Raw genomic sequence first — 15,732 nt, 5'->3', positions numbered from 1 at the left:
GGGTGGGTATTTGGTCTTTTCTAGGGTGAGATCCTCTCAGAACAGGGTCCGCGAGAGGGTAACGGCTGATGCAGTGAGTAGGCTGGAGCGGCAGTGGACTCCTCCAGGCCTGAGTTTTTTGTAGTCAGCTAGGTAACTGCGACAAGAAGCTTCCTAACTGTGGACACTTCGTGCAGTTACAGAGCTGTATTCTGATTCCAAATAGTTTGTAAAAGAGTTCCCCTCACAGGCGGGAGATTTTGCATCAGAAGAAGAAAGGAACCTAGAGCTTGGTGTCACTAACATAATTATTTTAAGTCTAATTCAGCAGCCATAATGTGCATAAGCTCTTAGAATGGAAGACAGGGAGACTGGGGTTCCCTATTGCACTCAGTTATGCATTTCTCCCCTAATCACATTGGGAACCAGATGCTGTCCCACAGGGCAAGGCTTGAACGATGCTGTAGAGTCTTGAGTCTCAAGTCATTTCAGAAAACTTGAAATGTGTCTCTTCTTTGCACATGGCCCCCCCTCAACTGTCTGTCTCCCAGCCTTTTCTGTGGAGCAGGGTTGGGAGTGATGCTTCTGGCTTTAGTGGCTCTTTGGGATGACCTGGAGGATGTGGTATCTCGGTAAAGTTCCTGACTCACCTAAGTCTCTCTAGCTAAGACGGGTGGAGAATTCACCTGGTGGACTTGTAATGTGAAGGGCGGAAGGAGAGCCCTTCCCGCTTCTGGTTCCACATATAAGGAGCCTGGAAGTCACCATTCCATCCTAACAACAAGTAAAAACTGAACAGAGTGAAAAACCAACGATTCTTCTTGGATCTGTAAGACAGGGGAGAACACAGGCAAACTGCTACCCTCGGACTGGAAAGACGGGTGAATGTAGGAAGACACAGAAACCAGGGCTGTGGTTCAAAAACCTGAACTGTAATCGATAACTGCTGGAGGTTCAGTGCAGCTGGCTCTGAGCGTTAAAAACTCCAGGGGACCCAGTCACAGGGTGCCTGCGCAATGCTGTGAAATGTACCTCCAGGAGCTCCCGTAATAGATGTGTGAGAAAAATCCCCTCAGCCTTCCCGCACAGGTGTGAGAAAAGAAACCATTTTGAAATACTCCAGAGCATTCTGTCCTTCTTAACGAAGTCTGCCCTGAGGGGAAGCTAGTTCGCCAGAGCCTAAGCTGCTGGGGTATTGTCAGAGCCTAACTGACAGGAAGCGAGAGACCCAACTCTAGCCTTCCAAGTGGGAGAAGAGAAATTACCCAACTCCAGCCCCCTTCCATCCATCCTCTCCGCACAAGTGGGGAGAAACACTTGTGTACAGAGGCATAGGCTGACTGAAGGACAGACCTACAGAGGACTACAGAATGCCTTCCCTCCCCTCACACCTCACCACCACATTACTAAAGGCCTATTTACAGCACTTTCTTTTACTGGTACGTTGTGTCTGGCTATCAAGAAAAAACTGTTACCCAAAAACGGGGCTCCCCTTTTGGTGGGTGTCGAGCCAAAAGACAACCAGGCCAAAGATAGGGAGGAAGAAGGATTTCTCACTTGCAGCCACAGTAAGGAGAACACTGGGGATCTTTCTCAAAGCAGTGTCACCCCAAACAGCAAAACTGGGGAAGTGTTAAGCTAAGGGCCCATGCATGTTCATGGAGGGGCTTGGGCTGTCTGACAGAGTCCAAGCTTTAGTTGAGGGTCAGAAAAGGTCAATAACATCACCCCTCAGTTTCCAGCTGATGTGGTGGTTGCGCTCTTCAGGCTAATCTTTCTATTTTTTGTGTGCGTTACGCGGGCCTCTCACTGTTGTGGCCTCTCCCATTGCGGAGCACAGGCTCCGGACGCGCAGGCTCAGCGGCCATGGCTCACGGGTCCAGCTGCTCCGTGGCATGTGGGATCTTCCCAGACCGGGGCACGAACCCGTGTCCCCTGCATCGGCAGGCGGACTCTCAACTACTGCGCCACCAGGGAAGCCCCCAGGCTAATCTTTACTACTGAAACAGAACGGGGAGTTTTTCCCACTGATCTTTGCTATCTTTTTTTTTTTTTTTTTTTCTGATCTTTGCTATTGTTACTTCTCTTGCCTGGTAACAGTCCTTTGTTTCTGCATTCTTTTGTTCCCTTAAGATCATTAAATACTCAGACCTGTTCAAGGGCAAGCACTGTGGCCAGGCTTAGATTACAGAATGGCTTAGGCCCCAAATGGCTTCTCTTCTGTCAAGAAAGCCATGCCTGGTTCTCTTTCTCTGGGGACTCCCTACCCTATCTGCTTGCATAACGAAAGGCAAAAAACACAATTTGAAGAGATAGAGCAAATAATCAGAACCAGACATGGCAAGAATGTTGTAATTATCATACTAGGGATTTAAAACAACTATGATTCATATGCTAAGGGCTTTAAGGGATAAAGTAGATAGCATGCAAGAATAGATGGGCAATGTAAGCAAAGAGATGGATGTTCTAAGAAACAATTACTGGGCTGCACCCCGCAGGCCTGCAAGCCCTGTACTTGCCCAGCCTGCAGGCTGAGGAAAGAGCCCAGGATCGAGGACAGAGACATCAATGGCTTAGTGGATAGGGGGATCTCACATGCCTGAAGCAAGGTCCCGGAGCAACACCCTGCTCTGTGCAGCAGGTGGCAGGCAGCAGTATTCACTACCACGGGGGTGGGTGGGTAGAGGAGAGCGAGGTTACTGGTGGTAGAGGGAATTGACCTCAGCACGCCCCTCACTGCCCCTCTACGGCCGCAACACTAGTATGACGGTGAAACTATCATAGTGGAGACATTGTGATCTAAAGGTTAGAACAATCACTTGCTGGAACCTGGGGCGAGTAGCAGACATTTACTGATTAGGCTCTGTGATTAAGAGGGAAGGTCAGTCATGTGAGTAGGGTGTAGGTAAGGCAGGGACTGCTTGAACAGGGATGTACAGAGAGCAAGGGAACAGCCATCTTGGGTGGCCTGATCATACGACAATCAAAAAGAAATGCTAGAGATAAACAACACTGTAATAGAAATGAAGAATACCTTTGATGGGCTTATTAGTAGACTGGACTGCCGAGGGAAGACTCTCTGTACCTGAGGATAGTTCGATAGAATCCTGAAAAACCAAAAGGCAAAGAGAACAAAGACTAAGAAAAACAGGACATTCCAAGTACTGTGGGACAACAGCAAAAGGTGTAACATATACATAATGGGAATACCGGGAGAAGAAGGAGGAAAAGGAACAGAAGAGATATATATTTTTTATTTTTATTTTTTTAGAAGGACATTTATTTATTTATTTATTTATTTATGGCTGCATTGGATCTTCGTTGCTGCGCGTGGCCTTTTTCTAGCTGCGGCGAGCGGGGGCTACTCTTTGTTGTGGTGCACGGGCTTCTCACCGTGGTGGCTTCTCTTGTTATGGAGCACGGGCTTTAGGCACGCGGGCTTCAGCACTTGCAGCACATGGGCTCAGTAGTTGTGGCACGTGGGCCCTAGAGCACAGGGGCTTCTGCAGTTGCAGTGCGTGGGCTCAGTAGTTGTGGCTCACAGGCTCTAGAGTGCAGGCTCAGCAGTTGTGGCACACAGGCTTGGTTGCTCCGTGACCTGTGGGATCTTCCCAGACCAGGGATCAAACCTGTGTCCCCTGCATTGGCAGGTGGATTCTTAACCACTGTGTCACCAGGGAAGTCCCTGGTAATGCTTTTTTAGGTACAACATCAAAGGCAAAATCCGTGAAAGAAAAAATTGGTAACCTATACTTCATTAACACTAAAAACTTCTGCTAGAATAAAAACCATATGATCATCTCAGTAGATGCAGAGAAAGCTTTTGATAAAATTCAATATCCATTTATGATCAAAACTCTCCAGAAAGTGGGCATACAGGGAACGTATCTCAACATAATAAAGGCCATCTATGACAAACCCACAGCTAACATTATACTCAGTGGTGAAAAACTAAAAGCATTCCCTCTAAGATCAGGAACAAGGCAAGGATGCCCACTTTCGCCACTTTTATTTAACATAGTTTTGGAAGCCCTAGCCACAGCAGTCAGAGAAGAAAAAGAAATAAAAGGAATGCAAATTGGAAAGGAAGAAGTAAATCTGTCACTGTTTGCAGATGACATGATACTATATTTAGAAAATCCTAAAGATGTCACCCGAAAACTACTAGAGCTCATCAATGAATTTGGTAAAGTTGCAGGTTATAAAATTATAACACAGAAATCTCTTGCATTTCTATACACTAACACAACTATCAGAAAGAGAAATTAAGGAAACAACTCCATTTACAATCACATCAAAAAGAATAAAATACCTAGGAATAAACCAACCTAAGGAGGCAAAAGACTTGTACGCTGAAAACTACAGGACGCCGATGTAAGAAACTGAAGATGACACAAACAGATGGAAAGATATGCCGTGTTCTTGGATTGGAAGAATCACTGCTGTGAAAATGGCCATACTACCCAAGGCAATCTACAGATACAATGAAATCCCTATCAAATTATCAACGGCAATTTTCACAGAACTGGAACAAACAACTTTAAAATCTGTATGGAAACACAGAAGATCCCAAATAGCCAAAACAATCTGGAGAAAGAAGAATTGAGCTAGAGGAAACATGCTTCCTGACTTCATACTATACTACAAGGTATAGTAATCAAAACAGTATGGTACTCAGGACTTCCCTGGCAGTCCAGAGGTTAAGACTCCGTGCTTCCATTGCAGGGGGCATGGGTTTGATCCCTGGTCAGGAAACTAAGATCCTGCATGCTGTGTGGTGCAGCCAAAAAAAACCCACACAAAATAACCCAGTATGGTACTGGTACAAAAACAGGCACATAGATCAATGGCAAAGGACAGAAAGCCCAGAAATAAATGCATGCACTTATGGTCAATTAATCTATGACAAAGGAGGCAAGAATATACAGTGGAGAAAGGACAGTCTCTTCAATAAGTGGTGCTGGGAAAACTGGACAGTTACGTGTAAAAGAATGAAATTAGAACATTCTCTAACAGCATATACAAAAATAAACTCAAAATGGATTAAAGACCTAAATGTAAGACCGGATACTATAAAACTCCTACAGGGGCTTCCCTGGTGGCGCAGTGGTTGGGAGTCCGCCTGCCGATGCAGGGGACACGGGTTCGTGCCCTGGTCCGGGAGGATTCCACATGCCGTGGAGCGGCTAGGCCCGTGAGCCATGGCCGCTGAGCCTGCGTGTCCGGAGCCTGTGCTCCGCAACGGGAGAGGCCACAGCAGTGAGAGGCCCGCGTACCGCAAACAAAACAAAAAAAACCCCAAAAAACTCCTAGAGGAAAACATAGGCAGAACACTCTTTGACATAAATTGCAGGAATAGTTTTTTGAATCCGTCTCCTAGAGTAATGGAAACAAAAGCAAAGATAAACAAATGGGACCTAATTAAACTTAAAAGCTTTTGCACAGCAAAGGAAACCATAATCAAAACAAAAAGACGACACACAGAATGGGAGAAAATATTTGCAAATGATGCAACCAACGAGGGATTAATTTCCAAAATATACAAACAGCTTATACAGCTCAATATAAAACAAACAAACAACAGAATCAGAAAATGTGTAGAAGACCTAAACAGACAGTAGGGAACCCTCCTACACTGTTGGTGGGAATGCAAATTGGTGTAGCCACTATGGAAAACAGTACAGAGGTTCCTTAAATAACTAAAAACAGAGTTACCATATGATCCAGCAATCCTACTCCTGGGCATATATCCGGAAAAGACGAAGACTCTAATTTGAAAAGATGCACCCCAGTGTTCACAGCAGCACTATTTACAATAGCCAAGCCATGGAAGCAACCTAAATGTGCATCAACAGATGAATGGGTAAAGAAGATGTGGTACACACACACACACACACACACACACACACAATGGAATATCACTTAGCCATAAAAAGGAACGAAGTAATGTCATTTGCAACATGGATGGACCTAGAGATTATCATGCTAAGTGAAGTAAGTCAGACAGAGAAAGACAAATACCACGTGTTATCACTTATACGTGGAATCTAAAAAAATGATACAAATGAACGTACTTACAAAACAGAAATAGACTCACAGACATAGAAAACAACTTATGGTTACCAAAGGGCGAAGAGTGGGGAGGGATAAATTAGGAGTTTGGGTTTAACAGATACGAACCACTATATATAAAACAGATAAACAAGAACCTATTGTATAGCACAGGGAACTACTGGGTTGGCCAGAGTCTGTTTGATGTTTTTCTGTACGATGGCTCTAGTCGTGCTTGTCTTTAACTTCATTCGAAACAATTTTGTTAGATTGTATTGTGACAGCATATCAGCATGCATTAAAAAAAACTTATCAAAATTGGTGAATTTTTGTGTAGCCATTTTAATACTGAAGTTGGAAGAAAAACAGCAACATTTTCAGCATATTATGCTTTATTATTTCAAGAAAGGTAAAAACGCAACTGAAATGCAAAAAAGATTTGTGCAGTGTATGGAGAAGGTGCTGTGACTGATTGAACGTGTTGAAAGTGGTTTGCAAAGTTTCATGCTGGAGATTTCTCGCTGTATGGTGCTCCACCGTCGGGTAGACCAGTTGACGTTGATAGCGATCAAATTGAGACATTAATTGAGAACAATCAACGTGGCTATACCACATGGGCGATAGTCGACATACTCAAAATACCCAAATCAAGCGTTGAAAATCATTTGCACCAGCTTGGTTATGTGAATCGCTTTGACGTTTGGGTTCCACGTAAGTTAAGCGAAAAAAATCTTCTTGACCATATTTCCGCATGCAATTCTCTACTTAAACATAACGAAAACGTTCCAGTTTTAAAACAAATTGTGATGGGTGATGAAAAGTGGATACTGTACAATAATGTGTAACGGAAGAGATCGTGGGGCAAGTGAAATGAACCATCGCCAACCACACCAAAGGCCAATCTTCATCCAAAGAAGGTGATGCTGTGTATATGGTGGAATTGGAAGGGAGTCCTCTATTATGAGCTCCTTCCAGAAAAGCCAAACCATTAATTCCAACAAGTACTGCTCCCAATTATATATATAACTGAATCACTTTGCTGTACACCTGAAACATTGTAAATTAACTATACTTCAAGTAAAAAAAAAATTCTGCTCTGGGAAAGACAATATCAAGGGAATTAGCAGACAAGCCACAAATGGGGAGAAAATATTTGCAAAAATATTTGATAAAGACCGTTATCCAAAATATAAAAAGGATGCTTGAAACTACAAAAAGTAAACAACCAATTAAAGAATGGGACCTTAACAGACATCAACCATCAATAGACCAAAGAAGATGTACAGATGGCAAATAAGCATATGAAAAGATGCTCCACCTCATATGTCATCAGGGAAGTGCAAATTAAAACAAGACACCATTACACACTTGTTAGAATGGCCAAAATCTGGAACACTGACAACACCAAATGCGGGTAAGGATATGGAGCAATAGAATCTCTCAGACATCGAGGGTGGAAAAGCAAACCGGTATAGCCACTCTGGAAGACAGTTTGATTTTGTAACAAAACTAAGCATATTCTTACCATATAATCCAGCAATTGCACTCCTCCATAATTAAACTCCTTCATAATTACACCCCCAAAGGAACTGAAAACTTCTGTCCACACAAAACTCTACAAATGGATATTTTTAGCAGTTTCATTCATCATGGCTCAAACTTGGAAGCAACCAAGGTGTCCTTCGGCAGGTGCATGGATAAACTGTGGTACATCGAACAATGGAATATAATTCACAGCTAAAAAGAAATGGGCTATCAAGCCATGTAAAGACATGGAGGAATCTGAAGCTCATATTACGAAGTGAAAAAAGCCAAACTGAGAAGGCTCCATACTGTATAATTTCAACTATTTGACATTGCGGAAAGGGCAAATCTATGGAGACAGTAAAAATAATCAATGGCTGCTGGGGGTGAGCGTGGAGGGGGAGAGATGAATATGCAGAGCACAGAGGATTTTTAGGGCAGTGGAAATACTCTGTACGGTATTATAATGATAGATATATAGCCATTAGTCATTTGTCCAAACCCACTGTACAACACCAAGAGTGAACCCTTAGTTAAATTATGGATTCTGGGTGACTATGATGTGTCAATGTAGGTTCATACCTGGTAAAAAATGTACCATTCTGGCAAGTGATGTTGATAAAGGGGGAAGGCTATGTATATCTTGGGGTAGGGGGGTGTATGGGAAATCTCTGTACCCTTATCTTAATTTTATTGTAAACCCAAACTGCTCTCAGAAAATAAAGTCTTTAAAAAAAAAAAAAGAACGGAAGGAGCATTGCACATAGACTCTGAGGGGATACATGGAGACTGGTGGTCCCTAGCCTTGGTAACCAGCCCCCTTGACCACGTACACAGGGAACATAAGGACACCTCTGGATGCAGTTTCTGTGGTTACAGAGGTTGACCAAACTGAGGGAGGAGGAGTGCCAGAGAGATACAAGGAGACTTCTCACCTGTAAACAGATTATTTAGGCCACAGATGCTAGGAAAATGACAGGTATGGAGTAGTGCCTCAGGTAAGTTACAGAGTGCAGATTTAAGAAATAGGGCCACTCTTACCCTTCCTCAAGGGAGGTCACAGTCAAATGAGCCAGACAGGGGGTAGTAGAACAGGCAGTCACAGGTGCCAGCTCTGAAGACAGACTGCCCAGGTACCTCACCAGGCTCTGTCATTTGCTGGCTGTACGGGCAAATTTCGTAATTATTCAGGTCAGCGTCCTTATCAGTAAAATGGGGATAATATTACCATTGCTGTGAGATGAGGAATGTAAAATAACATGCTTATTTCTTATTACAATTCTTACTTGTCTTCCTTATTATACAGATTTCATTTTGCATTAGGAGAGGCAGTTTACCTTCCCTGCTATCAACCTTAACCTTTATCTCCTGGTGCCCAGTACTTGTGCTTCTTAGAGACGTCTTCAGAGGTCTTCCAGATAGTCACGTGGGAGACAGGGAGAGATGTAGGAGAGAGTTATTAAATCCCCGGGTCTGGACCTTAGCTTTACAGGAGGGAGAGACAGGAAATAACATTTGTTGAGCTCCTACCATGTCCCAAGCTGTGCTAAGTAGGCCATCTACATACATTTTCTTACTCCAGTAGGTATTTTTATCTTCTCCATTTTAATTTTAATTTACATTAAGCCTCAGTGTACAGATTACATTCAGATTACATTTTCAGTAAGTGGAAGAATCAGCATTGCAGAATTCAACCTTCTTCCTCAGGTTATAGTGAGCCTGGATTTCTAGCAGTATCAACTCATTCATTCACTATTCTTTTGACAAATAATTAAGGCCTTTGATAGAGGTTACTGGTTGCCCCTCAGTATCTGCTCCCTTCCTCTCCTTCCTTATTTACCAAATTCTTGTTTTTAGATGAGCACATGACTGCCAATAATAAAAAACCCTCAACCTCCTTTGCAGAGGGAAGGCTGCCATTACAGGCATAGTTTTTTGTAGGACAGTGGGAGCCTCAGGATTAGGTGATGGTGGCCATCAAGACCATCTGACTAACTCCTCTCACTTTGATTTTGTACTCACCAAGCAACAAATGATTATTATGTGAAGAGAGAGAGAGAGAGAGAGAGAGAGAGAGAGAGAGAGAGAGATGTGACAGGGTCTATGAGGTTTTACTAGAACAGCCAGCTGGCCCCCTTGTCTCTCATCTCAGTTGACTCTGCCAGAATTAATTTTTAAAGATAGAGTTGCTTTGGGACTTCCCTGGTGGTCCAGTGGTTAAGACTCTGCACTTCCACTGCAGGGGGCACAGGTTCCACCCCCAGTCGGGGAACTAAGATCCAGCAGGCCCTGCGGTGTGGTAAAAAACAAACAAACAAACAAAAAAACCCCATAAAAACCCCAACAGAGTTGCTTTTGTTAAGAACATCTATAAATCAATATCTGTTTTAAAATTATTTATTATTAGATTAATTTTAAAACACACACAAAAAAACCCTTAAAAGTCAGTTTTCTGTCCGCCAACACAAATAACAAAAGAATCATTCCCTTAGTAAATATTTTGGTGACAGTTAATGATTTGACTACTGTGAGTTTAAAATACAAAGATACCAAATAATTATACAGTGGGAAAGATGTGCTGATGACTTTGTAAGGAAGGTCCCCAGGGTGGTTTTTCACTGATCCTTACCTGGATTAGTGGGTCCCAGCCTCAACTGCATGGCTATATCTTGTGCTTTTAAAAAAATCAGGATGCCCAGGCTGTGCTAATTAAATCACAATCTCTGGGGAGAGGTCCTAGAAATCAGTATTTCTTTTCCCCACACTCCCAAGGTGATTCCAAAGTTCAGCCAAGCTTGAGAGCCACTAATCTGAATTTTTGGTCTAATGTTTAAGATCATAGAGCTATTTCAGATGGAAAGGTTTGTTTGTTTCTGTTTGTTTTTGTGGGCTTTTAAAATTACTTTTGTTTTACAGTTTTAGAGTTGCTATGAAAAATGAGAGAAAGTTCACTCATACAGGAAGCAGAAGCACAAAATATTAAAAGCTTCATATTCTTTTTTCTTTGTGGCCAGGGAAATCTAAAGACAGACCTTAATACCGACACGCATCCAAGAAAGACTCAGAGATAGATACATTTAGAAAAGGAAAGAGTTTACTTGCAAAGGTGCAAGGTAGGCAGACTGAGAAACTGGTTTGCCGAATACAAGAACTTAAAGAAAAAAAAAACTACTACAAAAATTTCTAGTTATTAGTTTACATAGCCTGTTTATGGTAGACAAACAGTAACTTTCTCACATGATTATCATACAAAGGTTGTTAAATACCATTACACACAGCAAGGCAAATATTAAAACTGAGGGGCGGGCTTCCCTGGTGGCGCAGTGGTTGAGACTCCGCCTGCTCATGCAGGGGACACGGGTTCGTGCCCCGGTCTGGGAAGATCCCACATGCCGCGGAGCGGCTGGGCCCGTGAGCCATGGCCGCTGAGCTGAGCCTGCGCTCCGCAACGGGAGAGGCCACAGCAGTGAGAGGCCTGCGTACCGCAAAAAAAACAAAAACAAAAAAACTGAGGGGAATCCAAGGAATTATTCAAGGCGTTATTATTTGGGGAATCAGAACAAGTCAGGATGATCCTGCAGTTTTTGGACTACCTAGTGTGAAGTTTGGTCATACCAGAAGCAGGCAAAGTAGCAGATTTTGCTTTAACACACCTGTCAGCGCTCTAGGCTGGTTCTACCCCGAAGAGGGAACAGTGTATCTGACGTTCTGCGCAAGCTCCGACACGGCTCCAGGGGGCGGGGCGAGGGCACGCAGGGACTTGTGGGAAAGCCCAGGAAGGCGGGGCCCGGCGTGAGTCACTGCGGGGCGGCAGTGGGGACGGTAACAGCACGTTAAGGTGAGCCGGCTTTGCGGTTATCACCGGCTGCAGCAGCGAGGAGGCTTTTGGGGTCGCCCTGCGGGAGAAGGGGTGCAGCCGTGGGTGCCGGGTGAGGCCGAGAGGGCAAGGGCGGGCGGCAGGGCCCGGCGTTGGGGCGGCGCGTTGGTGTCTAGGGTAGAGGCGCACCGGGGAGCTCGTTCCGGTAGGGGCTCGCCCCGAGCAGCCCGGGCCTGGACGGACAGCCTTGCTGTCGGTCTCTCCACCCCGGCTGCCCGGATTATTGGGCGATTTGCGGTGGTGAGGACCGCAGATCCACCCTCCCCAGGGGACCTCGGTGGGGCCCGCCCCCTTCTGGCGTGGGTGTGCAATGCTCGCCCGGATATTGGGTATGAAAGTGATACCCCAGGCGCTGGAAGTTACTGGTTCCCTGCCTGGACGCAGGTTCCGTGGGAGCAGAGGTGATAGGTGAAATGGAAGAGGTTTCTTTCCCCGCCCCGCCCCCCCCCCCCAAGTATCTCAGTGGCTTGCTGCGATTTTATTCACTTTTTTTTTTTTTTTTTTGCAATACGCGGGCCTCTCACTATTGTGGCCTCTCCCGTTGCGGAGCACAGGCTCCGGACGCGCAGGCCCAGCGGCCATGGCTCACGGGCCCAGCCGCTCCGCGGCATGTGGGATCTTCCCGGACCGGGGCACGAACCCGCGTCCCCTGCATCGGCGGGTGGACCCTCAACCACTGCGCCACCAAGGAAGCCCTTATTCACATTTTTGAGTCCTTCGGCAAAACATTGTACTAGCTTTGTTTTTTAATGAGATATACGTATGTGATCAAACATGGGCACTGCCTGAAAGAAGCTTAAGTTTAGTTTACTTTCTGACGCAAGGCCGGGGGGTCAGAAGACCTATATGCGGTTGCAAACATCTGTTCCTCCTCCTAAACGAATCCCTTTTCTAATCTCTTCTGTCTCTCCCATCCTAACCAACCCTCACCCCCCTGTCCACCCCATACACACTTAAGCTTTGAATTCCCTCCCACCTTTTTGGGGACCTTGCCGCATCACGCATCCCCTTTCCTATATTTTCTTTTACCTTGTTCCTCAATTCCCCCCCATACTCGTGGGCAATTTTAGGTTATGAAAGGCAAAATTATGCTAATCCCCATATAATCTCATTTACTCAGCTCATTTCTGTCCTTAAAAAAAATCCCATTAAAACTAAATAATCTTTATATGACTAAATATAATGCACTTTATTTCCTCCATGTGACTTCTGTGGCCTTTGACACTGCTAACTTTCCGTCTTTTTGAACTAAAACTTCTCTTCTGTGACAGTACTCCAAGTTTTCCTCCCAGCTCTCTAGATGCCACTGCCTGATTTTTACTGTGTTGGCATTTCTTCCTTGGTTTGTTCCCTAGATATGTGTTCTTCAGGCTTCCCCCAGCGCCCCCCCCCATTGTCACAGTAATTAAACATATCCAGATCTCATGATTGTAGCTTCTACCTTTATGCTAGTGACACCCAAATTTATATTTCTAGCCCTCCGTAACTACATACTGGCTATGTCCTGATGTCCCATAAGAACTCAGTCACCTTATCCCAAACTGAAAAACATCTGTCTTTACACATGTTCTGCAATCCTGAAACCTCTTTTCCTTTTAAAATTGTGATTCCTGACTCAAAGTGGTACCACTAATCTTACCAGGCTCCCAAACCAGAAATCTAAGACTTTGAGTCCTTCTCTGCTCACCAACTCCTCAATCTAATGAGTCATCATGTCCCTTTTATTTTACCACCTTAATGCTTCCTATAGCTTTCAGACTGTAGGTCAGACCTCATGGCCTGGCATTTCCTGATCTGTCCCATATTTGCCTTCTCTTCCGTTATTCTCCCTCCCAGTCCCTCATTCTCCTGGCCCACTCCTCCACATTAATCACTTGGCTGGCCCCTTTTGAAACATGGCTAAATTTCAGCACCTCTGGGGACTCTTTCCTTGAACCTGCCACCCTACTGTCTGATTTATACCTGTCCTTTGTGGTCAGCCCCATAGCATCTGCATGTACCGCTAGCACAGTGGTTCTCAACCAGGGGATATTTGAAAATGTCCGGAGACATTTTTGGTTGTTACAGTCCAGAGGGAAGGGAGTAATACTGGCAACTAGTTAGTAGAGGCCAGGGATGCTGCCAACCATCCTGCAATGCACAGGACAGCCAACCCACAACAAAGAATTATCTGGCCCAAAATGTCAGTAGTCCCAAGGTTGAGAAACCCTGCCTAGCATAATATTTCGTTACTCAGTACTTCGATTGTTTTCTTTTCTCCTCCACTAGAGGAGGGACCTTGTCTTGTTTTTGCATCCCTAAATCTTGATACAGGGCCTTTCACATAGCCAAAGTTCAAAAAATGTTGAAAAAAAAAAAGAGTAAAGGAGGTAATTAGGCTAAACTTATAAACTCTAGAGATGAGCAGCCAATCTGCTCCCATAGGCTGCTTGCTAATTTTCAGTGATTTCCTCCCTGTTGCCTTTCATGCACATTGCATGGATGCCCAACCTATCTGTTTATTTTGCGTTTGTTTATTCAGCAAACATTGATTGACTCATTTTAAGCATAATATACTGATATTTTCTTTCTTCTGCATCACTTTAGGTTCCTTTCCTTACATGTATCTTGGCCATTTATGAAGAGGTAAAAATCATTAATTAGCTGGGTTTCAAAAAAAATAAACCAAATAATTCTATTTAATTCTTATCAGAGGTTGGTTGATACAAACTGTGCAGGCCACAATGACTTCAGCAAGTAAAGCAATTGAATTACAACTACAAGTGAAACAAAATGCAGAAGAGTTACAAGACTTTATGAGGGATTTAGAAAACTGGGAAAAAGATATTAAACAAAAGGATATGGAACTTAGAAGACAGAGTGGTGTTCCTGAAGAGGTAAATTGGTTAATTAAATTCCTACTTTAGCATCCAGCAAAACTATCTTAAAGTAAAGCACCACCTTTAAAATGTTTTGTGGAAATACTGATTGAAGTGATTTGCTTTCTGCCAACATTTTGAAAAATTCTACTTTTTAAAGTCTTTGTAATAATTGTATTAACTATATTAAGACATTTTAAGGCTTAGTGAATAGTTCCTGAAAGGAAGACCATGTGATAATTTTAAGGTAAATGAACAGAATCATAAAATATGTGGGTTTGTATATAATTCTGTATATCATATATAATTATATATTTAGTGATATATTAACATACAGTATTGCCGTAAAAACTTAGGTAGTACCTAGGCTCAACCAAATGGTTTTCTTAAGACAGTGCATTCAAATACAGATAGCGTTTTCATACTGTTTGTAATGACGTGGAGTCAGTTCAGTGTGCCATTGTACTGCTGCTAAATCATTGTACCAAGGCTGAAGATCAGGCAGTTTTTGAATTTAGGATTGCAAATCCTAAAATGCAAAGTGTATAATTAAAATTTCTAGGTAATATCAATACTTTTCTTATGACTGAACAATGTTCAATATTTGTCAAAGGATGAATTAAACTTTTCAGGCATAAGTTATCATTATAAATGAGTGAATTGTTATTTCTAACCACTTGAAAATTAAATTAAAAATTACTTTTACTTGAAAATATACTTTAGTGAGAATTTTAAACATCGCTAGTTATACAGAAAAGAAAAGAGCAGTCTTAAAACGTTGTGTTGTTTTCCCTTCCTAGAATTTACCTCCTATTCGAAATGGGAATCTTAGGAAAAAGAAGAAAGGCAAAGTTAAAGAGTCATCTAAAAAAACCAAAGATGAAAACACAAAAAACAGGATAAAATCTTATGATTATGAGGCATGGGCAAAACTTGATGTGGTAAGTTAATCTGGTTATATGCTTCTTAGTATTTGAGTAAAATTTTCTTGGAGTTAGTTAAGAGTCATGGATTAAATGAAAAATAATGTAGAGTTCTTAGGACCTGTGTCTTTCTCTTATAGACTATTTTGTGTGGAATAAAAACTTAAATACCTAGCTCTTCCGTTAACTAGATTATTTTTTCTCCTACAGTCCTCTTTCAGTGAATAGTGGCTAAAACAGCCGGATTCTTTTCTTTTTTCCTATTTTTTCTTTTTTTCTCCTTTTGCACAAATAGTACGTAAGAGATCTAGTGTACTCTTCACCCAATCTCCCCTAATGGTTACATCTTATTTAACTATAGTACAGTATCAAAACCAGGAAATTGATATCGGTGCAATGTATGTATAGTTCTTTGCCATTTTATGACCTGTAGATTTGGGTAACCACCATTGCAATTAAGGTACGGAAATATTGCATCACCACAAAGACCTCTCCACCTATAGTTGCGCCTACCTCCTTC

General features: G+C 43.0%; 1 protein-coding gene across 9 annotated transcripts in view; it reads left to right on the top strand.

Moving 5' to 3' along the window:
* Positions 1–11,346: 11,346 nt before the first annotated feature.
* The window catches only part of RPAP3 (RNA polymerase II associated protein 3), a 102,666-nt gene continuing 98,280 nt past the window's right edge, over positions 11,347–15,732 (top strand). For 3 of the 9 annotated variants that reach the window (XR_016394911.1, XR_016394912.1, XR_016394913.1), the window contains exons 1-3: positions 11,358–11,392; positions 14,124–14,307; positions 15,090–15,230. Coding sequence is in view for 4 of the 9 variants with exons in the window: in XM_089920617.1 (XP_089776743.1) it covers positions 14,155–14,307; positions 15,090–15,230 (294 nt within the window). In the remaining 5 variants the exon portion in view is untranslated. Of the gene's footprint in view, positions 11,393–14,123; positions 14,308–15,089; positions 15,231–15,732 lie in introns of those variants that run through there. The other 6 variants (XM_089920617.1, XM_089920618.1, XM_089920615.1 and 3 more) reach the window with 4 other exon arrangements.

Source organism: Delphinapterus leucas, chromosome 11, assembly GCF_059928025.1.
Source record: "Delphinapterus leucas isolate spDelLeu-1000000601 "Yukka" chromosome 11, BTC_Dleu_Yukka2, whole genome shotgun sequence".
In the NCBI taxonomy this organism is placed as follows: Eukaryota; Metazoa; Chordata; class Mammalia; order Artiodactyla; family Monodontidae; genus Delphinapterus; species Delphinapterus leucas.
Note: the sequence above shows the minus strand (reverse complement) of the source record. Positions and strands in the feature narration are given on the sequence as shown.